This window comes from Brassica napus, chromosome C6, assembly GCF_020379485.1.
Source record: "Brassica napus cultivar Da-Ae chromosome C6, Da-Ae, whole genome shotgun sequence".
NCBI lineage: Eukaryota > Viridiplantae > Streptophyta > Magnoliopsida > Brassicales > Brassicaceae > Brassica > Brassica napus.
Window position 1 is genome coordinate 25,272,860 of NC_063449.1, and position 26,458 is coordinate 25,299,317.

At 34.9% G+C, this 26,458-nt stretch overlaps 2 protein-coding genes and 1 long non-coding RNA gene across 3 annotated transcripts; 2 read left to right on the plus strand and 1 right to left on the minus strand.

Moving 5' to 3' along the window:
* Window positions 1-371: 371 nt before the first annotated feature.
* On the plus strand, window positions 372-1,691 carry LOC125588427. The gene is made up of 2 exons (XM_048759766.1): window positions 372-796; window positions 872-1,691. The coding sequence occupies exons 1-2, from the start codon at window positions 372-374 to the stop codon at window positions 1,689-1,691; spliced, it is 1,245 nt and encodes a 414-aa protein (XP_048615723.1).
* Window positions 1,692-5,946: 4,255 nt separating this feature from the next.
* LOC125588878 lies at window positions 5,947-15,710 on the minus strand. Its single transcript, XR_007325094.1, has 2 exons — window positions 7,898-15,710; window positions 5,947-7,278 (listed from the first exon to the last, which is right to left on the minus strand). It is a non-coding gene; the product is annotated as an uncharacterized LOC125588878 (long non-coding RNA).
* Window positions 15,711-17,720: 2,010 nt separating this feature from the next.
* Window positions 17,721-19,937, plus strand: LOC106407014 (protein TONNEAU 1a-like). Its single transcript, XM_013847790.3, has 8 exons — window positions 17,721-17,979; window positions 18,183-18,315; window positions 18,474-18,562; window positions 18,689-18,811; window positions 19,171-19,298; window positions 19,397-19,422; window positions 19,504-19,651; window positions 19,742-19,937. The coding sequence occupies exons 1-8, from the start codon at window positions 17,893-17,895 to the stop codon at window positions 19,782-19,784; spliced, it is 777 nt and encodes a 258-aa protein (XP_013703244.2). The 5' UTR covers window positions 17,721-17,892; the 3' UTR covers window positions 19,785-19,937.
* Window positions 19,938-26,458: the final 6,521 nt, after the last annotated feature.

Consider the following 26,458-nt stretch of genomic DNA (forward strand, 5'->3'; position numbering starts at 1 on the left):
AATTGGCGAGGAAATATGTGTAACGACGAACGAGTAACGACAAAACGTGTTTCCTCGCTAATTCGTCGTAAAGCTTCTTTTACGACGAACTAACGAGGAAAACCGCCCTCGTAAAATTTATGTTTTCTTGTAGTGTTAGGAAAAGGAAATCTACTCTAATATATATACATACCGAGTTTGTGGTATTGATATAACGATAGAGGAGTGTTTTAGTTTTGAGCATATTTTCTAAAGCCTTCAATAAAGAGAGCAAGTTCTTTATAATCGTGTGTGTGTTCGAGCTACTTTATTTGGTATCAGAGCCAGGTTACGATCATGGGAGACGACAACACCATTATACGCACTAAGGAATTCACACCACCAACAATCCAATGCCCATACTGAACGCTACAAACTATACGGAATGGAGCATGATGATGAAAGTCTTACTGAAGATCTATAAGGTTTGGGAAACCATCGAACCTGGTATGGAGGATCCAGACAAGAACAATATCGCAATTGGATTATTGTTCCAAGCAATCCCGGAGTCTATGATATTGCAAGTCGGCAAACAAGAGACTTCCAAAGGGATATGGGATGCGGTCAAAGCACGCAACATAGGAGCTGATCTTGTCAAAGAAGCACGTCTACAAACCCTCATGACTGAGTTTGACAGGATCAAGATGAAAGATTCAGACACTATAGATAGGTTCGCGGAGAAGTTATCAGAGATGGCGTCTAAATCAGCGGCACTTGGAAAGATCATTGAAGAAAACATTCTAGTAAAGAAGTTCTTGAATAGTCTACCAAGGAACAAGTACACACAGATCACAGCTTCTCTCGAGCAAGTCTTGGATTTAAATACAATTCCGTTTGAAGATATAACCTGAAGATTAAAAGCTTACGAAGAGAGAATTCTTGATGACGATCAAGATACACAAGGAAAGCTCTTATACTCGGATTCATATCAGCAAAACAATGGAGCTCGAGGGAGAGGCCGTGGTCGAGGAGGAAGAGGATACAAAGGACGAGGAAGGGGCAGAGGAAACTCACAAGATACAACAAACAATCAAACTCAAAGTCAGGAAAAGGAGAAGAAGGACGGATCAAAGATTGTTTGTTTCCGATGTGATAAGAATGGCCACTTTGCATCCGTGTGTCCTGAGAGACTTCAAAAGATACAAGAATCAAACAATGTGAAGACAGAGGAAGCCGATCCAGCCCTCTACATGCACGAGATTGTATTCTTGAACAAAGAAAACTTGGTACCAAAGAAATACGAAATCAAGCAAGGAGAAGAAGATGTTTGGTACTTAGACAACGGAGCCAGCAATCATATGACAGGGAATGTGTCATATTTTTCTGAACTCAATCGCAACATCAAAGGCAAAGTGAAGTTTGGAGATGATTCGTATTTCAACATAGAAGGCAAAGGATCAATCATATTTCAAGGCAAAACTGGAGAACAAAAGCTAGTTACAAACATATACTACATTCCTGATCTCAAGAGCAACATCCTAAGTCTAGGACAAGCTACGGAAGTGGGATGTGATGTAAGGATGAAGCTAGACTACCTAACCATACACGATCCAAGCGGGAGATTGCTGGTTAGAGTAATCAGATCACCAAACAGATTATACAAGATAAAGCTTAAGATCGGTAAGCCTATGTGTCTAAATCTAAAGCTAGAAGATGAATCTTGGAAAGGTTAGGACATGTGAGCTTTAAAACAATAAAGATGATGTCCCAACAAGAGATGGTGCAAGGTTTGCCTAAGATAGGAGACGAGAAAAGACTCTGCGAGTCTTGCTTGGTGGGCAAGCAAACCCAACAAACCTTCCCAAAATCAGCCACATTCCGAGCATCAAAACCATTGGAACTACTACATGCTGATCTGTCTGGCCCTATTGCGCCATCAACTATCGTAAACAACAGATATATATTTGTGATTATAGATGACTTCTCAAGATACTTGTGGTCAATCTTGATGAAAGAAAAGAGCGATGCATTCATTAGATTCAAGGCGTTTAAAGAACTAGTGGAGAAAGATCTAGACACAAGAATCATGACTCTAAGAACTGATCGAGGAGGTGAGTTCACGTCATCGGAGTTTCATGATTTCTGCGACAACAATGGCATAAAAAGACACCTAACGGCACCATACACACGACAACAAAACGGTGTGGTGGAAAGAAGGAATATGACGTTGATGGAGATGACACGAAGCACTCTTAAGGCAATGAAGGTACCAAACTACCTATGGGACGAAGCAGTTCGACATTCAACCTATATAATCAACTGAGTACCGACGAGAGCCCTTAAGAACATGACGCATTATGAAAGCTTACGGATGAAGAAACCAACCCTAAATCATATAAGGTTTTTCGGTTTCTTAGCATATGCAAAGATAGACAGTGCAATGCTCTAGAAGCTCGACGACAGATCTTTGGTCTTGGTTCATCTCGGAACAGAACCAGAATCCAAGGCATATAGGCTCTACAATCCGGATACACGAAGAATTGTAGTTATCCGTGACGTTGTGTTTGATGAGAAAAAGGGTTGGAATTGGAACAAAACAACTGGGACTACAGGAGATCCAGTCATGTTCCAGATGAAGTGGGGAGAAGTCATTGATGCAGGAGAAGGACCGGTTGTGATCAACGCTGATGATGATCAACAACAAGAGGATGATGATCAGCACAATGAACAACAAGACGAAGATCATGATCAACAAGATAATGTTGCTCAAGACGCTCAACTTCAACAACCAATACAACAACCAATACGACAGTCAACACGACAAAGCAACAAACCTCGGTATCTAGATGACTATGTTCTACAAGCAGAGCTAGACATCGAGAGACTTTTACTATCCATTAACGACGAACCAAGGAACTACCAAGAAGCGAAAGGTTGGTCAAAGTGGACTGATGCTTGTGGAGAAGAGATAGACTCCATCAACAAGAACAATACATGGTATCTTGTTGATAGACCGATTGGAGCAAAGGTAATTGGTCTCAAGTGGATTTTCAAAATCAAAAGGAATGCTGACGGTAATATCAAGAAGTTTAAAGCAAGGCTTGTAGCTAAAGGATATGTACAAGAATCAGGCATCAACTACGATGAAGTTTTTGCACCGGTTGCGAGACTTGAAACCATACGGCTTCTAAGTGCTCTAGCAGCATCACACGGTTGGCAAATTCATCACTTAGACGTCAAGACGGCTTTCTTATACGGTGAGTTAAAGGAAGACGTGTACGTCGAACAGCCCGAGGGGTTTGAAACTAAAGGCAAAGAAAAGAAGGTCTATAAGTTATCAAAGGCCTTGTATGGGTTGAAGCAAGCTCCACGAGCTTGGAATACTAAGCTAGATCAAGTGTTAAAGGGAATGAAGTTCAGTCGATGCTCAAAGGAGAATGCCGTGTACCGCAAAGAAGAAAAGAATGTGATTCTTATCGTTGCGATATACGTAGACGATCTATTCATAACCGGAAACAGCATCAACGCTATAAATGAGTTCAAGAGAGGGATGTCATCAAAGTTTGAGATGTATGACCTAGGGAAACTCACATATTATCTTGGGATAGAAGTTCATCAAGGTAATGAAGGGATCGAGCTTAAACAAGAAGCATACGCAAGAAAAGTTCTACAAGAAGTCGGCTTAGAAACATGCAATGCGACCAAGATACCAGTAGAGTTTGGTCTTAAGGTTTCGAAAGCTGAAGAAGAAGAAGAGATTGAAGCAACAAAGTATAGAAGAAACGTGGGATGTTTACGTTATTTACTTCACACACGATTGGATCTTGCTTTCTCGGTCAGTGTGGCTAGTCGTTACATGCAAAGGCCTCGTAAGTCACATGGCGACATCATGAAGCAAATCATGAGATATCTACAAGGAACTTCTGCGTATGGGCTAAAATACAAACGAGAAGGGACAAAGAAGCTGACTGGCTATAGTGATAGTAGTCACAACATAGACCAAGACGATGGAAGAAGCACCACGGGTCACATGTTTTACTTTGGAACTTCACCGATCACTTGGTGTTCACAAAAACAGAACACAGTCGCACTCTTATCGTGCGAGGCAGAGTTTATGGCCGCAACTGAAGCAGCACGCCAGGCCATATGGCTCCAAGACCTTCTAAGCGAGATCACGGGTGGGAAGGTAGAGAGAGTCCTCATCAAGATTGATAGCAAGTCGGCTATAGAGCTCACCAAGAACCATGTCTTTCACGGCAAGATCAAGCACATTCATAAACGGTACCATTTCATTCGAGAATGCATTGAAAGAGAGCTCGTTGACGTCGAGCATGTACCGGGAACGTTACAGAAAGACGACATCCTCACAAAAGCTTTGGCAAGAATCAAGTTCGTTGAGATGAGAGACTTGATAGGAGTTCAAGACTTGTCTAAGAAGGATTCAAAGCTCAAGAGGGAGATTGTTGGATAAGCTTTGATAGCTTGAAGCTCAAGACATCCATTATCAAGTTGGATAAGGATAAGACAAGCTTTAATATATACCTAGTAGTATTATGAGTTATCTATAACTATTAGGAAAAGGAAATCTACTCTAATATATATACATACCGAGTTTGTGGTATTGATATAACGATAGAGGAGTGTTTTAGCTTTGAGCATATTTTCTAAAGCATTCAATAAAGAGAGCAAGTTCTTTATAATCGTGTGTGTGTTCGAGCTACTTTAGCCTATGGCTGTTCTGAATCTCTTTAATAACCCTGGCTTGACCAGTTTAACAATAACCATGGCTTCGTTCTTACCCTGGCTGTTTATTTCTTTTTTTCCTGTATTTCATGTTTCTCTACTACAGATAGCTCCTTTCTCATTTTCTACTCAGAAGCTACCGGCATATACTTTCACAGAATACTTATGTGCTTTACTGAGCTATAAACCACACATGCCTCTAGAAAATTATTCACTCCTTACAGAGGCTAATATCTCTAAGGCAACATGTTACAGAGGGACAAAGGGACCCCCGTATCTTTATATAATTGTTCTTTCTTTCACAGGACAGCCTCAAGAGAAGAAGATGACACCTATCGAAGAAATCAAATATCTTGACATGTAAACGTAATGAATAATTCAGTTTCTAACTGGATAACAAACCTCTAATATTTTCTTTTTGTAATTTTGATTGTTATAGGGTTACTTATATGTTTAATTTTGTCGCTCTTTCTTTACCAGGAGCATTGAGATCGCAGAATCTTTAAGTGAAAATTGAAGTTCAGAAATGCCTCCCATTTGCAGCTCGAGGTAATGATTTCACCTGCATAGCCGCTAAAAACTATCATTTTTTGCCTCCTTTCTAACCAAAAAGAGTATTAGTACTGCATATCATGCCTACTGTCTGATTTTGTTTTAGTTTGTCTCATATGAGAGAGAGATTTTCGATGTATACATATATAATACTTGGGCAAAGGTTGTATGTGTTTTGATTTAAGATAAACTTGCAACGGTGTAAGCAGGGGATTAGCAAAGGCCCCCGTTCATGGATTGTTGTTACCTTTTATACCAAGTCATGTTCCATCTATGTTCCGGTAAAAGAGGAACCGGGTTATATTGTGGAAAAGGTTGCAGAACTAGCAATCAATGAATTTTTAGATGCAACTTGCAAGTCCTCTCTTTGGATTTTTTATTAATCATAACTGATACTATGAGGTAGGCCTGCGACTTCGGTTTTCCGAAACCGAACCGAACCGAACCGTCGGTTTTCGGTTAACCGAAGTTTTTAAAAACAATTCCGAAATAAACCGAATGAAATTTCGGTTCGATTCGGTTCCATTATCGGTTTATTTCGGTTTTCAATTTTATTTCCGAAAATAACCGAATTTTTAAATTTTCGGTTAATTTTGGAATAATTTTTCCAAAATATTCGGATATTTTCGGTTAAATTTGGTTATTTCGGTTAAATTCGGTTATTTTTGGGTTATTCGGTTATTTTCGGTTCGGGTTTTCGGTTATTTTCGGATATTTTTGGTTATTTTCGGTTTTTAAATTTTTTTTTTTTGAAAATCAAAAACCGAACCGAACCGAACCGAAAACCGAATTAATTTTCAAAACCATACCGAATTGAACCGAATTGAAAACCGAACCGAACCGAAAACCGAAAAAAACCGGTTTGGTCAGGTTTGGCCCATTCGGTTCGGACAAAAATCCCAGGCCTACTATGAGGTCTTAGAGAGTGCGTGAGAATGGAACAGTTTCAGATGTCTACGAGGTATAGTTAGTTACTCATTACTAGAATTGTTTTCAAGATTCTCATGGCTTCGCTTGCCTTTTCTACTGCTTCTTGATTTGAATAAAGTCAAATACATAATGTATCCTCCAAGTTTCTCTTTTCTCGGATGTTTCACTAATTTATGAACTTATTTCTTAAAGTAAATAACCTTTAACTTTTTAAAATTAATGCATTAATCAAAAGCAAAGGAATGTGAGATTAAATTTATTAAAGAATGACAACACTATATATGCAAAAATATCGCCCTAATATAATTTGGTTTATCATATTGACTATTATAAAAAGTAAATATGATAAACAAATAACCGTTTTAAACTCAGCATTTGTCCATTTTGATGAAAGTAATAGATTTTCAAATACGACCCAAAAAAGGTTCAAAGGCAACTTGTTATAACCAAATAATTCTTATTAATATTTTAATTTACCATTTCTTTAATTTTCCATAAATAAGCAATGCAGTAGTTCAATTTTTCATTTACAATTTTAATAATATACTCTAGTTTTTTCATTTAATTTACAATATATACAAATCTTACATGTAAGTTGATGATCTCACATTTGAGTATTGGTTATGGTTGCATCTCTATCTTTTTAATTATTCTTAATCTTTTCGATCTTGTACACAATTTTGGCAACATTTAATAACACCGTGATCATTTATTTTATAAAAAGTTCTAATTTTGTTATTCACACCTGTATTTATTTAAAATTTAAATTATTATTTACTATAAATAAATCCACATATATTAAAACAAATATTATACTACTTTATTGTCATATAATAGAAATATTTAGACATTTATTGTTAAAAAAGTAATATAGAATTTTGGTTGGACATTATATTCCCAACACTTATCGAGAATGTTTGCAAAAAGCCGAGCATTGACAAGACCCTTTAATCTCCCTCTCACAAACACTTTTACCAATATATCCATATACCTTTATACATAAAGAATTACACAGTGGATCACAAGATTTTTTTGTGTCAACTGGAACATTATACGTGCAAAACAATGATTTCCTTTGCGCATCTGTCATCGTTCCTGTTAAATGTAGAAATCTTAAATTTTGTATGGGCAAAAATATATAGAACTTTTATGAAATATAAAATTTATTTATCAACAAAAATCTGCTTAATAAACTTTTTTTAACTCATTATAAACAAAAAGACACAGAGATTTTTTTAAGAATGTTAACTTTTTATTTTGTGAAAATATTTTTAAGAATGGTGTACATATTAATAAAAGTACATATAAAATTTTGATGTTTTAAGAAATATTACTGTATATATTGAAAAGCACAACATATTAACTATAAAATATAAAAATCTAATTCAAAATATTTCATAAATTTACATAAGAACTAACGTTCATTCATATTATGAAAAATGGTTGTTAACATATTTGGGAGTGAAAGGAAAATGTATAGAAATAGATGATAAAAAAAATGAAGATATCTAAAATTGTTTTATGATGGTATTTCTTTATAAAGACTATACATTTAAAAACTAAAAATGGACTAAAATAAAAAATAACTCTTGATATACTTTAGGGACGATTCTTTTAGGTTTAACAATATATTAAACATAAATATTTAAGGATATAAGTATTATAATTTATTATAGAAGGAATAAATGCAATATATTAAGATGTAAATACAAACCTAATGAGAGAATGATAAACATAGTTAAGAAGGTGAACAAGAGTTGAAAGGATTTCCTCATTTTGGATTACAGAAATCGAATGATTCTTAGTCAAAAATTTAGGGGAAAATGAAGTATTCTATTTTTCACAACTGAAGAAGAAGAAGTATTCTTACATATATTATATATATATATAATAAAAATATCTAATTTAACCTAATCACATTTTTGTGTTCCGAGTCAAACGAATCTAATTTAGAAAAATTCTAACTTTTTTGGTCTTATAATAGTGAAACCTTTAGACTCGTTCGCTTTCCTATAAATAAATATAAGGATGCGTGTCCTACGAGTGAAAATAATTTTGATGTTTTCAAAAATTATTTCTGTCATGAAAATTATGAATTTATTTAAGGGAAATGTGAATAAAATACTTTCTCAACATCATTACTTAAATATACAGTTATTAGGTGGATGGTCCACATATAATATAATTTATAGATTATATATAAGTTTACAATAGGGAAAATTTCAAGTTTACCATATTATTTGTACCATCATTAAAATTTATCTTCATTAAAGAGACATTTTCACAAATATCTTCTTTATTAAAAGACAAAAGACCATTATACCATTGCTTTATAGATACACAATTAATATAAATCATTATTTAATAAAATATTTTTTTTAATTTTTGAATTGTTGGTTTTCAGACTCGAACTTTTGTATAATTTTTTTCGAATTCATTTTAAAAAAAAATATTATTTGAAATTCGAAAACTATTTTTGAAACTATTTTAAAATTTTATTTTAAATTCTTAGTATTTACTTTTTTTTATCTTTTAAAATTCTAAACCGCAAACTCCAAAACCCAACCTCTCAAATCAAATCTAAACTTTAAGTTTAGACTAGGGGGTGTCCGTGCTTCGCGCGGAATATTGTTTTATTATTGCTAAGAACATGATTTTTTTTTGGATAATGTAATTATGTTATCATTTTTATTTGTTAAGATCATTATTTGATGTTTTTAGTTTGTTATGTAGTATGTGATAAGTTAATATATTTTGCGTTTGTTTTTTTTTGAATAATGTGTTGTTGTGTGTATAGTACTTGTTAGTAGTCAAATGAGCCTCTAACGTAAACTAATATTGAATTTCAATAACTTTGCATCTACACATTTGTTGATTCTAAGATTAACGGTTTCATCGTCAAAATTGTATTATATATTTTTCACATTTTTGAAAATTATAATTTTTAAGATGTTTTTTGCCCTCTCCCCATATTTTAAACTTGAGCTCTCACCGTCTATGTATTTCGTTACATTTCTGGTGTGCGGTGCTTCTCACCATCATCGGAAAAAGACTCACATTTTTCTCTTGTTCTTCTTGCCTTCTTCACCTATGAGATTATATGGTATTTGTTGCAGATCAGATTTATGAGTTTTCAGTTGTTCGGTTGCTTCCCACGGTATTGTAGGCTGTTCCAGTCAATATTGATTGCTTCTCTTCTTCCTTAGATTTCAGCTGATGTTAGGAACTGCATCTCCTTGGTTTGGTCAGAGTTTATTCGTCTTTGATTTTGTATTCTTCGTCGTTGGCTTACCGTCAATAGTCTATGCTCGCTTTGGTTTTCAAGATCTAGTTTTTGGTGTTCTGACTTCTATGCTCTCTTTCATAGCTCGAGGACGGCTCCATAGTTTTCTGATTTCGCTCCGTCTCCCTTTCCCTCTCTATTATTGCATCTCTTTGTAGCTTTCATCGCATCTCTGGTGGCTCTCCCTTTCACCATGTTTGCCACTCGAGATTTGGATAATGTTTTCGTTCGTATATGCTATGTGGGCTTGGAAGGTTATTTCTGGTCTCAAGTTTAGTCTCTGATTTTTTGGTGGTTGTCTTCCATTCTCCCTCTTTCAAGTTAATTCTTTTCTTTCCATGTTTTCCTTGGTATAGGTGTGCGGAGTTAGTCTCTTGGAGCTTTGGTCCCTTCTATCCAGAGCTTTGTGGTTTTTCAGTTGCATGCCGTCTTGTATGTTCTTGTTTAGTTTGTGAGGTGTTTTTTACTTTTTAGCTACTGGTTGTGATTCCGGTGTTTTAGGCATATATTTTCCTGCTTTTTGGTGGCTTTGGCCTTTCGATTATTATTCTCCCTTTGGCCTGCTTTCTTAGTTTATGTATTGGTTGTCTAGTTTTTTATTCTTAATTTGATTATGTTATGATACTAATCGTGAAATAAATATAATTTGTAAATGAAATAATAAAAATTAGTAAAAATAATAAAATGATGAAAAGTCTTGCTATTTTTAGGTGTGAATAAATTAAATATTTAAAATATATTTATATTATTTTATTTATTTCTTGAATTTTAGAGACCAATAAGTATGTGAGAAGGATTAGATAATACACAATTAGAAATTGATGGAGAAAATTGCAATAATTTAAAAGAAAAAGAATTTAAATACAAAAAAAAAAACATGAGAACACATGTCAACAAACCCCCTTCCACATGTCATAAGAAGGGAAAAAGTCAATTTTATATATATAGATTAGTTAACACTAGGGACATAAATATCCATTTACCCCATTAAAACTAAGGATAAATATGGTTAAGATAAACATGAAAAATGGTACTAAGAAAGTGGTAGTTTAGGAAATTTCTCTTTATAAAAATTATACAATTTGTATGGTCATTTCATAGAGATGTATAATATTTAGAGTTGTATGTATAATTTAAGATTTAATATATGTTTATATATGAAATAAAAAATACCTATTGTTTTATGATAATATATTAGATTAATATTAACAGATATATGGGAAATTACCAAAATATCACATTTATATTACTATTTTTCATGTTTACACTAAACACTTTTGCCCTCACTTTTAATGAGAGGTAAAAGATATTTATAACCCTTGGATTAACTAATCTAGACTTAGGATTTCAAGTTGAAAGGTGGGATATGATTTTTGAAATGTGAAATTTAGGATTCTAATAAATATATAAATAAATATTTAAAAATATAAAATATAATTTTTTTTTAAATAGTTTCAAAAATAATTTTTGATTTTCAAAAAGAAGTTTTGAAGAAAAAATTTGAAAAAAAAAATTTGAAAAAAAAAATTCAGAAATTGTTTTATAAAAAGTTTGAATTTGAAAAAGTATATTCGAAAACATAAAAAAAAAATTTCTTTATTTTCTTTTTAATTTATTTGAAAAATTATTTATTATATATATAGAGAATAAGGATATAGAATTTTTTGCCACTTAATGAAGAAGATATTTTTGAAAATGTCTCTTTAGTGGTGGTAAACATTAATAATAATACCAAAAAAGTGGTACACATGATAATACACTCAGATATATTGGCATTGCATTTGCACATAATTAGAGTTATATGCTACCATTGAAGATATTATAAACTTGTTTATATATTTGAATTAGTGATTTTCCCACATTTCGCGCGGAGTTTTGTATAGTTGGCTTTTCCAAATATATATATATATATATGGTTTTGCAGTGTATGTGTGTATTTTGCATGTGCATGTATATATGGTTTGAAGAGTAGAAAATGTGTTTTGTGATGGCTGACTTGGAGATAGAGCAGTTTATAGCAGTTCTTAGAAACCGCAAAAAGGTTTTAAAAAGTTCATAAGAAGAACTAGATATTAAGTCCAAAGCAGCCATGAGTGGTGAATTTGGAGTTAATATACAAAAACAATGCAACATTCAACATAAGACCCCAATTCATAGCACTTCTTGACTCCTAGTAAAACCCATGAAAGCAAGAGTAAAGCTAAGGAAGCTCACACGAACACGCACCCGAAAATGGCTCCAAACAACTTCGACGGAGGCGACATGCAACGGCTCCGGAACACCAGAGGAGGTGGACGCCGAGCAATTAAACCAAAACTTTCTCGACATAAGACAGACTTAGCAGACCCGACGTGACGCCACAGACAATGAAGAACAGAACAGGTTAAGCCGAAGCGGTACATTGACTCCTCATCCGGCCATGCGACACAAACATGCGACCAAGACATCAAGGGAGAACACAGATAGCTTCGTCGGAGCTACACGAGCGGGAATGAAGCACATAAGGAATCGAAACTCCTTGAAACATGTGAGACATCAGTAGATCGACGACTCTGTTCTTTGCAACAAATACCAAAACACGGAAGGCCGTCCTCAAGACCGTAGGAGCTCATATCAGGAAGCGAGAAGAAGAGCCTCGAGCAGACGCTGTTGATACACCATGGATGTTGTCCATTGAACTACGAAAAGGTCCTCCGAGCGGTGAGCTTTCACACCGCCAATAGTCCAAAACGGAGAGGAGAAGCTCAAAGAGACCTTGAGACGAGCCCGACGAAATCGCAACAGGTACAAGCTAGGACCGAGAAAGGGAGGAGGAGGCAGTGGCGCTCAACTATTCTTTCCGACGTAAAAAAGATCAGATCTGGATCTGACCCATATCTTCTCCGATTGATAAGTAGAGGCTGAAACTAAAGCTCCTTAGACTCCCCGACAAAGCCACTTCTCGTTGATGCTCCAGGAGAACCACACACACATGAAGCTCCAGTTAGATTCGCCTACAGCGAACGTCCATATCACCAAACAAGAAGGAGAGAGCTAAGAAGGGGAGGCTAAGGGAGAAGACTGGGTGGAACGAACAAACGGGGTGGCGATCGGTGATAGAAAAGCTCCCGGTCACCGGAGATGTCAAAGAGTGCGGCGGATCTAGGGTTTGAACATGTTAGTGGAGAGACCAAAGAGAGAACTCTCTTAGTTGTTATACTAAATATTTATGATGATCTTTTTCATCCTTGTTTTAGTATATGTGTTCCATTTTTTTTTTGTGTCATTTGTCTTTATTTTGTATGTGTGTATTATATAATGTTTTTTATGTTGTTTTTTTTGTAAACATGTTAAGATTATATTACCATTTTCAAGTTTGTGAAAAAAGTTACAGAGAATGACTAGTAATAGAAGTCAAACAAGGAAATGAAACTACTAATGCAACAACAAAATACAAGAAGGAAAACACGATTATGAACTGAAACCGGGAGATAGAGGAGAGAACATACGCGGAGAACTTGAATGGATTGCCAGGAGCGTGCATCACACGAGATCAAGAACTCCATAGGAAGGCGCAGTTATAATATGAGTCACGAGCTGGTATAATTGGCTTGCCCATGCACTCGCCTCCAAAAAATGGCCTTACCACAAAAGCCTTACCACCTGCAATTGCACAAACACCATCATGAGCTCGGAACTCAGAGTAGACAACAATGGGGCCGTACTGACACAGCAAAACCCGACGAACCAGAGCCAGTCGAAGCACTAGTCACCACAAAACAGTCACCTCTACTTGATGTGCCCTTGGGTAGTGCACCGGGCAAAACAGACATGCATGGCTTGATCATGAGAAGCAGTAAAGATATATGTTCATTGTTTGACTCATATCTTCCAAACCACAAGGCTTCTATGCATGAAATCACTTGGAGAATGTTCTAAACTCAATTACGGAGCTCCTTGAAGAAGAATCAGATCAAACGGAGTTTATATGTGACAGTTATGCCATTTACAAATCAGGAGATCTTCAGTTCTCGCGAATTCAGACCACCTGAGAAGCTGGAAATGACTAACCTTCTTTCTGATGAACCAGCGACAAATTCAACCATGCCAAAGGTGATTATTCATGTTCAAAATGTCCAAGAAAGTCTTGGGCTTGATGGTTTTCAAAAAGATTCAAAAACAGACTTGTTTGGGCCAAATGGAGAAACCGATAAAATATTGGCTAAGGGAAAATATAGATTTCGACCAGGCCTCAAAGGGACATGTCTTGGTTCATATCAGGAGCATATGTTTCGCTTTTCAAAGTCATGGTCGTGGCTATATCAAGAGGCAGTCCAAGTTTTAGTCAAAGACTTTATTTAGTCAAGTCTTTGTTTCTATTTTCAATGTCTTGTTTTTAGCACATTCTTCTTTGGATTTCTACAACTTGGAATCCTATATATAGGGCCTATGAGCCACGAAATAAGATAAATTTTTTTCCCCTTTTGTTGAGAGTTTTTCTCCTTTGTTCTTTGTAGAACACTTCCTTGTTTCTTGGTGAGGTTATCTCCGAGTAAACATCCTCTAATTCGTTGAACATGTGCGTCATATCCTTCTTTTGGTGGACTTGTGAGTCATATCAAGCACCAACTGAAGTCTTGTAGTATCATTGGGCCATCCGCAAATTGTGTCACCATTCAACCCATCAGTTCTCTCTTTTGGAAAGTTCATATCCCTTAAGTCCGATTGAGTGATTCTTCCCTATTTAGGGGGGTCCTTCAAGTGGTATCAGAGCCACTCATTCGGTATTATCTATCCATCTTCTCATCTTTCATTTTCTAAACACTTCATCTTCTTCTTTCTATCTCAAATCCGAGCCACTACCTTACTTATCGCCATTCTTCTATATATATAAAAAAAGATCTATCAAAAAAAAAAAAAAGAGAAAGAAACAAAAGTTTGATTTGTTGGCTAGGTGGTGGAAGAGAAATCCTACTGTCTGAGGAGAAATCCAGTCTTGGAGTGGTTAATACGGATTTCACAAATCAGTTCTCTTATCTTACTATCTTATGTTCATCCCTTGTTGCTTGGAGATTCCATTGGGTTACTTGATTTGTTCTCTTAGAACTTTGAGAGGAAACTCTTGTGTGACCACTAAAAATCCGAGAAAAACACGGGTGAGGATAAACACTTGAGAATGTGAGAATTATTTTTATCTGTTAACCTTTTGTGTTGAGAATTTTCAGGTTAAGATGTTTGAAGCTGATCAAAGAAGGCTTTTCAATCAGTTTGAAGTTCGGGAGTTTTGTGACAACCTTGTGGAGGGAGTGGTGAAACCCCTCAAGGACGTCAGCCAGATCCATAAGAAAAGCACATCAACACGTGCACCTGTAGCTGAGCCATTATTATTCATCAGTGAAACATCCAAAGGTAAATCTGAAAACAATCTTGAAGATCTAAAAGGTTTTTCATATTCCTTACCAATTTTTGATGAATATGATGAATAGCTGATAGAAAATTTGATGACTTGTGAGGATAATTGTGAACTTCCTTTTTCAGAATCTGATCTTGTGTTTGATGATGAAGAAACTAATGGACTAACCTGTTTTGAACTGGAGCATCCGAGTAGTTTAATTTTGTCTTCACGGGAATCCTATATATAGGGCCTATGAGCCACGAAATAAGATAAACTTTTTCCCCTTTTGTTGAGAGTTTTTCTCCTTTGTTCTTTGTAGAACACTTCCTTGTTTCTTGGTGAGGTTATCTCCGAGTAAACAACCTCTAATTCGTTGGACCTGTGCGTCATATCATGCAACATTTAGAAATCATTCTTTTGGTTGACTTGTGAGTCATATCAAGCACCAACTGAAGTCTGGTAGTTTCATTGGGCCATCCGCAACCCACTGTGTCACCATTCAATCCATCAGTTCTCCCTTTTGGCGAGTTCATATCCCTTGAGTCCGATTGAGTGATCCTTCCCTATTTAGGGTCCTTCAGTACTTCTCCTTCCTGAAGCTCAGAGGCACCTGAGAACTCCAAATACCCAAAGACCCCCACCAGAACCACCAACACCCCAACTTCGAGCCCAAAATCGCTCTTATTTGGAGACTACTGGCTGATAACACACCACAACCACCAGACCCTGCACAATAAAGGAACTCTAACACCACAGGGCAAAGAATCCACAGAACCACACCCTATCTGCCAGATGCTAGCAATACTTGTCGCCACCGAGATTGTAGTCCTTAGGTCGACTACAACATACCTAGGCAAACAATAACCCGCACGAGCAACTGGCCCCGAGAACCGGAGCATGACCCTTAACCGCAAAGAGAAGCTCAACCAACCTGCTTCACTAAACCGCCACTTCTGATTTAGCCAAGAAGAAGAGCTCAGCCCTAGCTCGCAAGTTTGACAGGGACGCCTTCTATCCACAAGGAGCACTACACCAACCTGCAAGGAGAGCTGCCAGTATAGAATCACCACCACTGCCTGAGAACCTGCCTGAGATTCAAAATCAACTCCTGATACAACAAACTCTCATTGGTGATGAGAAAAAGATGGATCTGAAGAGAAATCTCAATGACGAGAACCCCCAAACCGAGAACGGGGGCACTTGTCATCAACAACCGCTATCTGACGCCAGAGGAAATGATAGTGACCCAGAGCACCACCATCGGAGCACAACCGACCACCGTTTAAATCAGATCTGGCCAGATCTGAGCGATGTCTCGAAGCAAAACCCACATAAGAGACACCAAGCCCTACTCTCAAAGCCGCGCCTCACCACTGCTCCAGTACCCTCACCACCGGGCAGTGCCGCCGGAGAGGAGAGAGAGACCACAACATAGAGTATATCGACGAAAGTAAAGAGAGTGAGATGGAGGCGAGAGAGTGAGATGGAGGCGAGAGAGGGAGAGAGAAGGAAAGGAGAGAGAAGTGAGAGAGACACTCGGCGACGGAGGCAGAGAACCCGCTGGAACAGGTAAACATGTTTTTTATGTTGTTGTCGTGAGGATAAATTCTATGGTGGTGGTTTTAATAGGAACAAACGTCGTTTTTTTTTTCAAGGTGTTCCGTGATCATCTATGTTTACGTTTATGTTTTTGATTCATTTTTTCATAGGGTAAAACCTTATATCAGTTTTTGTTTTTGGCCTTTTTAAATTTGGGCCTATGTCATTTGGATTGTGCTTGAGCTATATTTTTACCTATATTTTAAATATACTTAAATTTGAATAGATAAATGTAAAAATATTATCTGCTTTTGTTTATTTTTTAACTCCTACATCGCAAGTTCAAATCCTAAAACTTGTGTATATTCACCAGACTTTTTTTGTTAAAAACTTCATGCTCCGAACAAACCACTCAAATAATCTTGATAAAAGTTGGTTAAAGTTATATAGTATGAAATGAGCCGTTGGGAAAAGAGGAGGATTTGCTATACCTATCCCCATATGATATTGGCTTACAAAATTAAAACCGGTTTACAAACAAAGGCAGTTTAGAAATTTAAACCTAGAAAGCTAAACCTAAAACAATTAACCCTACTTCAGCCTCTTCCCCATCATCTTCAACCTCTTCGTCATCCTTCTTCGCGGTGAGCTTCCGGTGTTGATGCTGGTGGAATCATTGTCGGAGTCGTCATCTTCCTCCTCGCTTCCATCAATTTCTTCTTGGCTTCGGAACCATCGTCTTCTTGGCGAGGGAGAGATAACTCTTTAGCTAAGTGTGCTGAAAGGAAACAAACAGAGCTATTAGGAAAGGAAACAAACAGAGCTTCCAACACACTGCGGTGTGCTGGACCAACCCATACTTAGGAATGCAGCTCTTAGGGCTGCTAACTCCCTAGCTTATTACAAACCTTACTTTGATGCATCTACGAAGAGTATCGATGAGCATTGTGCCGGGAAACGATGAACTCAACGAAGAAATGTTAATCGACTGACTCAACATGATTATAGAGCGTCGGGAGCACGCCTCTATACGTATACAGAAAGAGGGTGTTTCTTTGTTTTGACTTGATCATGACTAATGAGCTTTTTCGTTGGGCTGCTTACACTTTCATCATATGCTAGACAATGTTGGACCGATCTCAAATGCATGTGTCAGTCGGTCTCTTTTTCAACGATCCAACTGAATCTCGAGACAACTCTTCTTCCAACATTTTCACTCTAAATCAAAGAAAGAATAAAAAGAAACATATCCACATCAACTGGGGGCTAATTGTTAAAATTTAAAATTTTGGACCAGGGTGGAAATAATCGATACTTTTGGGGGTAGTTCAGGAAAGTGGAAAATGTTGCAAGATGTGTTTTTTTTTTCTCTCTTTCTTTTCTCCGTCTACTTCCTTCACATCTTCGTTAACACCTTACCTATCTCTCCGGACGGCGAACATCTTCAAATCAACAACGACGGAAAACCCAATTTCTCAAAATCCGAAAGTTGCACACTTTTTGATTTTGAAAGATGGACGATTACACTAGAGAGATGATGGATCTCAAGACCTTAGTCACTCGAACCCTGGAGAAGAAGGGTGTCCTCGCTAAGATTCGGGTAACTATAGAGATGATAGATCTCAAAGTTTCAACCTTTCAGCTTAGATAGAATAAAAAAAAAAAAAACTCAATTGTACATTTCTAGGGTTTCTGGGTTCAGATCCGGGTTTGAATGTGACTGATGTTGTTTATGTAGATTCCTCAATAAGTTCATTTTGATTCCAATAAGCTTTTTATATAATAGTTGGGTTGCTATGGCAGGCTGAGTTACGAGCGAGTGTGTTTGAGGCAATTGAAGAAGAGGATCGAGTGATTGAGAACAACGAAGGGCTGCCTCCAGCTTTGTTGGGAAGCTGCAATGACCGTGCAAGGCAGCTTCATGCTCTTCCTTCAGGTCTTTCTTTGCCTATATCTCTGTTCAGATTGGTTTTATGTGGTTTTTAACTTCTTTGTGATGGTTTGATTAGAACACCCTCTCTAGGTTTGCACTTTAAGTTCGATTCTTATGTGTGCACTTGGAATATGAACATTGAGGTGTTGAATGTTATGCAGGTAGGTTGCTTTGTGCGTTAGTTTGTGAGTACTTGGAGTGGGCGCAACTCGATCACACCCTCAAAGTGTATCAACCCGAATGCAATTTGGTAATCAAGTAATTGCTTCTCTTATTTATTTGTTTTTGTCTAGTTCAGTAGATTAGTAGATGAACCTAAAACCTTGCTTCTAACTGATCTGGTGTTCTGCATTGTGCCTGAATAATCTATGCACAGCAAAAGGACTCTTGGAAGTCTGAATTAAGCGACTTTAGCAGCAACCATGGTTATGAGCTCAATAGAAATGGAGATAGCGCACCTCTCCTTCTCGATGTTCTTGAAGGATTCTTGAAGTTCGAGGTATCTTTATTATACTTTATACCCTGTGAATATATGTTTATTATAAAAAAGAAGGAACTCAAATTAACAATCTAGTAATCTACTAAGCTACAATAGTCATCACTCATCTTTATGTATGCATTTTTGAGTTTCTATTCTACTGGTGACATTCAAGCTTTACAAAAACACCAACCTCTAGAAAAACTCAGATTTGTACTTTTTTAGGTGTCTTAGTTAGAGATTAAAATTATTGAGGGGTCCATGACTAGAGTTCTCTACATATCTAAGGATCAGGTTTTTTTACAGATAAACCTTTTATCATTTGTCTTTGCTTTGTTCTCCTCAGGTTTAATGATCAACATTATTGTTTTTGTTTACAGAGCATGACACAGAACATGGGTGGTGGTAATTCAAGGAGAGAGTCTGAAACCGAGTCTTCATCAAGCCTTGACTCTAGGAATCCTCCTCGCAGATCATCTGCTTCTGACAACTTACCTCCTCTACGAAGGTGCGCATATCTCCAAACACCATGTTATCCCAAATAAAAGTTCTTTACATCTTTTTTGCATTATCTGAGTCAGTCGTGGTTGGTTGGTTAATGTGCAGGACGGGTTCTGGATCCCAAGGATCGGGTGAGTCATCATTCCTTTATTTTATTGAGACCTTATATGTTATGTTTCTTGATGTCGTATGCCAAATGATTTTTTTTGCAGATAGAAGAGGTGGGACTAATTACAGAAAAGATGAAATCAACTGGAGACACGGTAATCAAGATGCGCATGAAGAGGTAATGAGAGCTTCAGCGGCACTTGAAAATCTTCAGCTTGATAGGAAAACTCGGAACATGACATCCTCCTGGAGGTAAAAACCTTTTGAAGGCTTTTGATTGAAATGAAAAAAAAAAAGAGGAAAAAGCTTGATAGTGTTGATGTTTTTGTTTTTCTGTTGTAGGAATGTGAGAGATGGAGCAAGTGAAGACGATGGGAGGGATTGAGTTAGGGTTGCGAATAAAATGCAGCTTCTGAGAATGAGTGTTGGTTTGTGTACGTGTGATATGTATGTATGTTCTTTATTTGCAAACTGTGTGTTTCGTTGGAACCCCTTTGTCTCTTTAAGGTTATTCATGAGATCATATTGAACGGTTTAATGTTTTTCTTGAGCTGGTTTGGTAAGAGAAGGAACTCACAATGAACAATCAAAAGGAGGAAAAGAATGTGTTGCGTGAGTGAGTAGTGGCAATGTCATTCACTTTCTTCCATTGATGGGTTATCACTGCTTTGAGTATTCAAAGTAATTCCTCTTCAAAGTGGAAGCAGTTTTGGTAGTTTGATAGAGTAATGTAACTTTAACCAATCTTGCATCATCATATAAGTTTGGTTGTCAAAAGAAATAAACTGCGAACATGGTGCGGTGGATCCAACGGTAATTAAACCTTGTAGATTGCATTTTGAATATGGACCTTTTGATATTTTAAGTCATAACTAAAAAAAATAAAAAAAGAAGTTTCTTAAAAGAAGTTTCTTTTTTTATTGTCAACAGTTTATGCCATAGGCATTTGAAAAAGCTTTTTAGTCTAGATGCTAAATTGAAAAATAATTTGTAAACCAGTCTTAAGTGAACAAGTGAAATTTGACTTAACTCCCAAAATATGTAATATACATATATTTCTAAATTGTTAAAAATATCAATAATTTTACTAATTAATTTATAACTCCCAAAAAATCATTTCTCTCATTTGTTCTAAATATATATTTCGTCAGTTTTCAAAATGATACATGTTTTAGATTTTTTTTTACAAAAAATACATTTCTTACATTTTTAATATATTTTCTATTAGGTAATGATAGTAATTATAAATTTTAAAAATTAAGTATATTTATTAAATTTTGATTGACTAAAATTTTGGTTGGAATTGTTGATTATAAAAGTAATGTATTTATAACTAAAATTTAATATATTTTTTAATTTGTGAAAACTTCAAAATATACAGCTTTTGAATTACATCGTAATATGTGTAAGAACTGTGGAAATATATTTTAATTTTAAAAAATGATTTTTTACCTCTTTACATTAAAAAAAAAAGCGCATGTAAACGAAAGAAAAATTATACATGTTATAAATTAAGCATTGAAATGATCATCCACTTCTTCACCAAACTCAAGCACTATGATCATCCACTTCTTTACCAACTCAAGCACTATGATCATCTACTCATCAAACACTATGATCACCCACTCATTTACCAAATTAAGCACTATCTTTGTTATTTTATGTATTGTTGTTCACTATAAATACCATCACTCATCTCACTCTTTTGGACACCATAAACAAGAACAAGAGTAATTCATCAAAGAATCATTACATTTTCTTCTTCCTTCTTATAATAAACTCTCTCCCTTATACTAGTGTTATTCGCTTCCTACGGGTATCAAATTCTACTCTTATTTAAATTTTTCGATACTATAAATTATAAGTTATTTCTTAACACGTTATCAGCACGATCACTCTGCAATTCGGTAAAATTTATTTGTATCATTTATACCCTGTTATAATGGTCGGTATACCGCCTCTACTATTATTTATATCATGTTATAATGGCCGGAATACCGCCTATATTATTTACTAGTAATTTAATTTATTTATTGGTCGGCCGAGCCGCCTTATATCCTGTTTATTATTTATTGGTCGGCCGAGCCGCCTTATATCCTGTTTATTATTTATTGGTCGGCCGAGCCGCCTTATATCCTGTTTATTATTTATTGGTCGGCTGAGCCGCCTTATATTCTGTTTATTATTAATTGGTCGGCCGAGCCGCCGTATAATTTATTTATTATTCTGCATTGATCGGCTGAGCCGTCGCATGATTTATTGTCATATAACATAAATATTTCATTGTCATAATTTTTCACTTTTATGAAATTTTATAGATTTGATTGACCGTTTAATACGATATTTTCGGACTAATTTTTGGTGCACTCGATTTAACCCCAACGGTCACAAAGAATTTTTTTCAAAAATTTCTCCTTTCTCCAACGGTCATGAACAGTAATTTTCATCTATAAATACAACTCATTTTCACTTCATTTCATCATCCAAAACATTTCATCTTCTCTCAAAAATTTCAAAATCGCTCTCCTCCGATTTTTCAAGAAAGATGATTCGCGCACTTTTGTTTTTATGTGCCATTTTTATTTGTGTTTCTATTTATGGTTTATTCGATGGAGAATTTACTCCGAGTGAATTTAAGATGATTATCGGTTTAATTTTCTTTACATCGCTTCTCCTTGTAATTGCTTGTATGATTAATGTAAACGGTTTTTAAATTATGAAGTTCATAATAAATGGTTCATTTTAAAATTGCGAAATTCTAAATATATATATATATATATAGTCATTTTAGACGATGATATATATATATATCAACGCTTGTCTATATGTAAGAATAATAGTTATTTGATGAATTAAATTTTGCTTATTATACTTTAATATGCTTCATGGTTTAATGGTATTAAGGAAACATACTTTATGATTCATGGTCTACATCATAAAAGAAATTATTTGTAATCGGTTAGTTTTGTGGTCGATTAGTCTTTGGTCTAATATCATAAAAGAATTTGGATTATATGTTGATATTTACTAATGTAATGGCCATATTTATATGAGCAAAATTTAAAGTTTTCAGGATTGTGTATTCTCTCGGAAAGATATGTACAAGTTATCAGCCAATTCAGAAACGTGAACAGCTGAAACTTTCATCGCCGATATACTTCTGTTTATAAGATAAGTATTTTTATGCTTTATATACAAGTTTAACAAACTTGATTAGATAAATCAATTTGCATGAAGTTGGCAGTGATATAAATTTGTTCATAAAATTGATTGATAGGTTAAACTTTGTTAAAAAGCATGAGAGTAATAATATAGTCTATATAATAATTACTATGAAAGTTTTATTTATTTTCTGATATAATAAGACACCTTTGTTAATACATATTTATATATATTTGAAATATTTTGATTTTATTACCATTTATATTGAGGATTTTAAGTTTAAAGCTTGACTCTAAAAGATCCATAAGTTTTGGAAGATAATATATATAAAAAAGGTATTATCACCTGAAGTGATTACCTAAAGCTCATTTTGTATTTTGCATTTAAAGATTACAAGACCTGAAGTCTGTAAATAAAGCCAACTATGTTGGATGTTAAGTTTAAAAGTAAAATTTCTTCAAGAAATTTTTTTTATGATGCATATATATTGAAAAATATCTATTGATAAATCACGTCTAGTTGATTATGATTCATTCTCCTGAAGAGAATATGACATTTAAAAAACTCATAAATAGTGGTTTTAGACGTGAGCATAAATGAGGTCAAGGTCCAAAGAGTTTCTTTATAGAACTCATACTCTCACTTAAAGTTGAGAAAATAAACATGGTAATAAAAAAAAAGAAATTATGAATTCATCTGAAGATAAAAGAAAATTTATTGTGTGTACAATACAAGGTAGTAAAAACTTATAGAATGCTTAAAAGGAGGATATATATGATGCTCCAGAAGTATACATAGTATTACTGCACATAAAAATTTAATTTAAAGTTCTTAAGAATGCAATTTAAAGTTCTTAAGGTATTGTATTTTTATAAGTATCAAAAGTTAAAACGATCTACGAAAAATACATAACCCATGTAGGATATGTTGTTGATTAAGAAAATGAGATACATTCGAGATTGATAAACCTGTAGTAGTATCATCTCGAGGGGAAGAGTTAAAGAATCTCACTTTTTATGATAAGTCAAACATCCAGAAGATTATGTTTACACTAAAACTAAGATTGATGAATTTTTCTCAAAGTAAATCCATGAGATTTTGAGACACTTATGTTGAGACAATAAGCAAACGAAATGATATATACATTTCAATCAGAAATAATTCTCAAAGCAGTATAAGTATTTTAGAGAAAATATCTACAGCCTCTTATATATTGTACTACACAAAGATTAGTATAATGAAGATAAATGTATAGTAAACTAGAAGTTTACATTTGGCATGAATCAGTTAGACCATTTTGGTTCATTAATAATGCGAATATATACTTAAAGGTCATATGCATAGGAACCAGAAGATTCTTCCGAATGATTTGACATATGTTGCTTACCCATAAGATAAAAGGGTAATATGGTTTTCACCAGCCAAAATAAGATATTGGCATAAATAACGAAGATGTTAGTGGACTGATCACCCACTATGCATTTTTATAATATTGGTGAATTCACTTCTTAAAGTCTTTAACGACTATAGCACATTCACTGAGATAAGTGCTAAACATTTTGAGCAACATTGGATCGCATCAAGCCAATAAATTTTCACTAGTTCTCCCCATCATTGGTATAGAATCAGAAACCAATCATTTTCATCTAAGAATGTTGGATGTTGCTCCGCCACAGAGCTTCAAATGAAGATGTGTTTTTAAATGAGGTTGGAAATATATGTTGGATATAAATCTCTATTGACACTTAAGAATCCAGAGCCATCCCCGAAAACTATAAGTAAGGCTATACATGAATTCTAAAAGTGAGTTAGTACTTCCAACATAAGGGGGAGAAAATAAACAGCTGGAAAAGAAAATAAGTTGAAATGAATTATCATTGATCCTCGGGCTAAACACAATGTGAAATAGAAGTCCAAAAGATAATTCATTTCAAAACTTACTAAAGCAGTTGCCAGACACGACCCATATAAATATAGTGATCAAGTCACATATACCAGCTGTAAATGCTCCAATAAGAATAAATGTTCTACAAGAACAATATCAAACTGCTAGTCACGCCTGCAGGGTGGTAGACAGATTGGTTCCAAAGATAAATCCTCGTAAATGAAAAAGGAGCATATATTGATAATGGTCAAAACGAGGCAATATAGTTTTTATGATCTCCAGAAGAGAAATTAAACATGACTGACGAAAATTCAGGTACCTGAGACAAATGAAGAGATCTCAATAAGTTATGTCATGTATGAAACAAAATGGAACCGATAAGAAAATTGACGTCGATGATATTATACATGCAAAGTAGCAGTTGATATAATAAATGAGAAAGAGGATCATGAAAGAAAGTCTATTGAAAAGTGTACACAAAGAAATGATTGGCCAAATCAGAAAGATTCAATAGACAAAGATATAAACTTCTTGTGAAATAGAGAAGTATTTGGACCAGTAGTCCATACACTAAAAGGTGTAAAACAAGTGAGATGTAAATGAACCGTTGCACACAAAGAAGGATCAATATGAAATTGATTGTGAAGAGACATAATTTCATATGGTAGATGCAACTAGTTTCAAGTTCCTTATAGTCTGGTAATAAAGGAAGAACTTGAATAAAACAATCCACTTGAAAAATGTTAATCCCTGAAAGTATAATCCATAAAGGATTGATGATATCAAAATCATGTTCCCGGGAACTCTGCATATTCGATCGAATTGAAACAAACTATTTTATGGGATATATGAAATATTATAAGGTTAACAAATGTATCCATTTGTATTTATCAAGAGATTATAAATCAATAGAATCATGATTTGAATATAATCAAAACTCCTGAAGAGTTATAGAAAAATTATATTTTGAAAGAAAACTCTTGACAATACTATATTATTTTTATGTATTCTAAACTGGAGATCTAAAACTGAGATGTTATCATAAAGATCCTTAAAGTATTTTATTTAAGACGCTCGTATATGTTTGGTCCTGAAATACCATACGTAAGAGTGTTATTTAAGAAAATTATTAATCTTTTTCATTACTGAAAGATGTAATTTCATATGAAAAGAAAGAAAATCATAATAGTAACTTCTATAGTTACAAATGAATAATTCGTATGTACGAGACGAATTTCTATACAATTATATGTAAGAAATTTGGTTTGAAATCCAAATAGACCAATAAACTATTGTCTAAGTCAAAAGAGAATTATGGACAAGAAGTCTAAAGGCCCTAGATATCATAATAGAAATGAATAGAGTTTATTCTCTTAAGCTTAATTCTCTGAAGAGAGTTGATTGGAATGCATATCCTGAAGATATTATTTCCAGAGAAAGAAATATGATAGTAAGTGTGGTTGTACTCTTTTTCCTTATCATGGTTTTTTTTTTCCCATTGGGTTTTTCCATGACAAGGTTTTAACGAGGCAACAAAGAACATACAAAAGATAGACAACCAAAGAGAATGTTACAATTTGAGAGATGAAAATCTATCATTGTTCTAAAGGTTCTATGACTACTCATTCGAGGGGGAGCTTACGTAGTTGTACTCTTTTTACTTTTACTACGGTTTTTCCCATTGGGTTTTCCATGACTAGGTTTTTAACGAGGCACCACGTAATACAAGATGGATGATCAAGGGGGAGTGTTATAAATTAAGCATTGAAATGATCATCCACTTCTTCACCAAACTCAAGCACTATGATCATCCACTTCTTTACCAACTCAAGCACTATGATCATCTACTCATCAAACACTATGATCACCCACTCATTTACCAAATTAAGCACTATCTTTGTTATTTTATGTATTGTTGTTCACTATAAATACCATCACTCATCTCACTCTTTTGGACACCATAAACAAGAACAAGAGTAATTCATCAAAGAATCATTACATTTTCTTCTTCC

Excerpts from the sequence above, each read along its gene's own strand:
- LOC106407014 (XM_013847790.3), top strand. The coding sequence starts at position 17,893 with ATGGACGATTACACTAGAGAGATGATGGATCTCAAGACCTTAGTCACT. Across the intron at positions 17,980-18,182 it reads GTGTCCTCGCTAAGATTCGG|GCTGAGTTACGAGCGAGTGT; the intron begins GTAACTATAGAG and ends TTGCTATGGCAG. Across the intron at positions 18,812-19,170 it reads AAGGATTCTTGAAGTTCGAG|AGCATGACACAGAACATGGG; the intron begins GTATCTTTATTA and ends TTTTGTTTACAG.
- LOC125588427 (XM_048759766.1), top strand. The coding sequence starts at position 372 with ATGCCCATACTGAACGCTACAAACTATACGGAATGGAGCATGATGATG. Across the intron at positions 797-871 it reads AATAGTCTACCAAGGAACAA|ATTAAAAGCTTACGAAGAGA; the intron begins GTACACACAGAT and ends TATAACCTGAAG.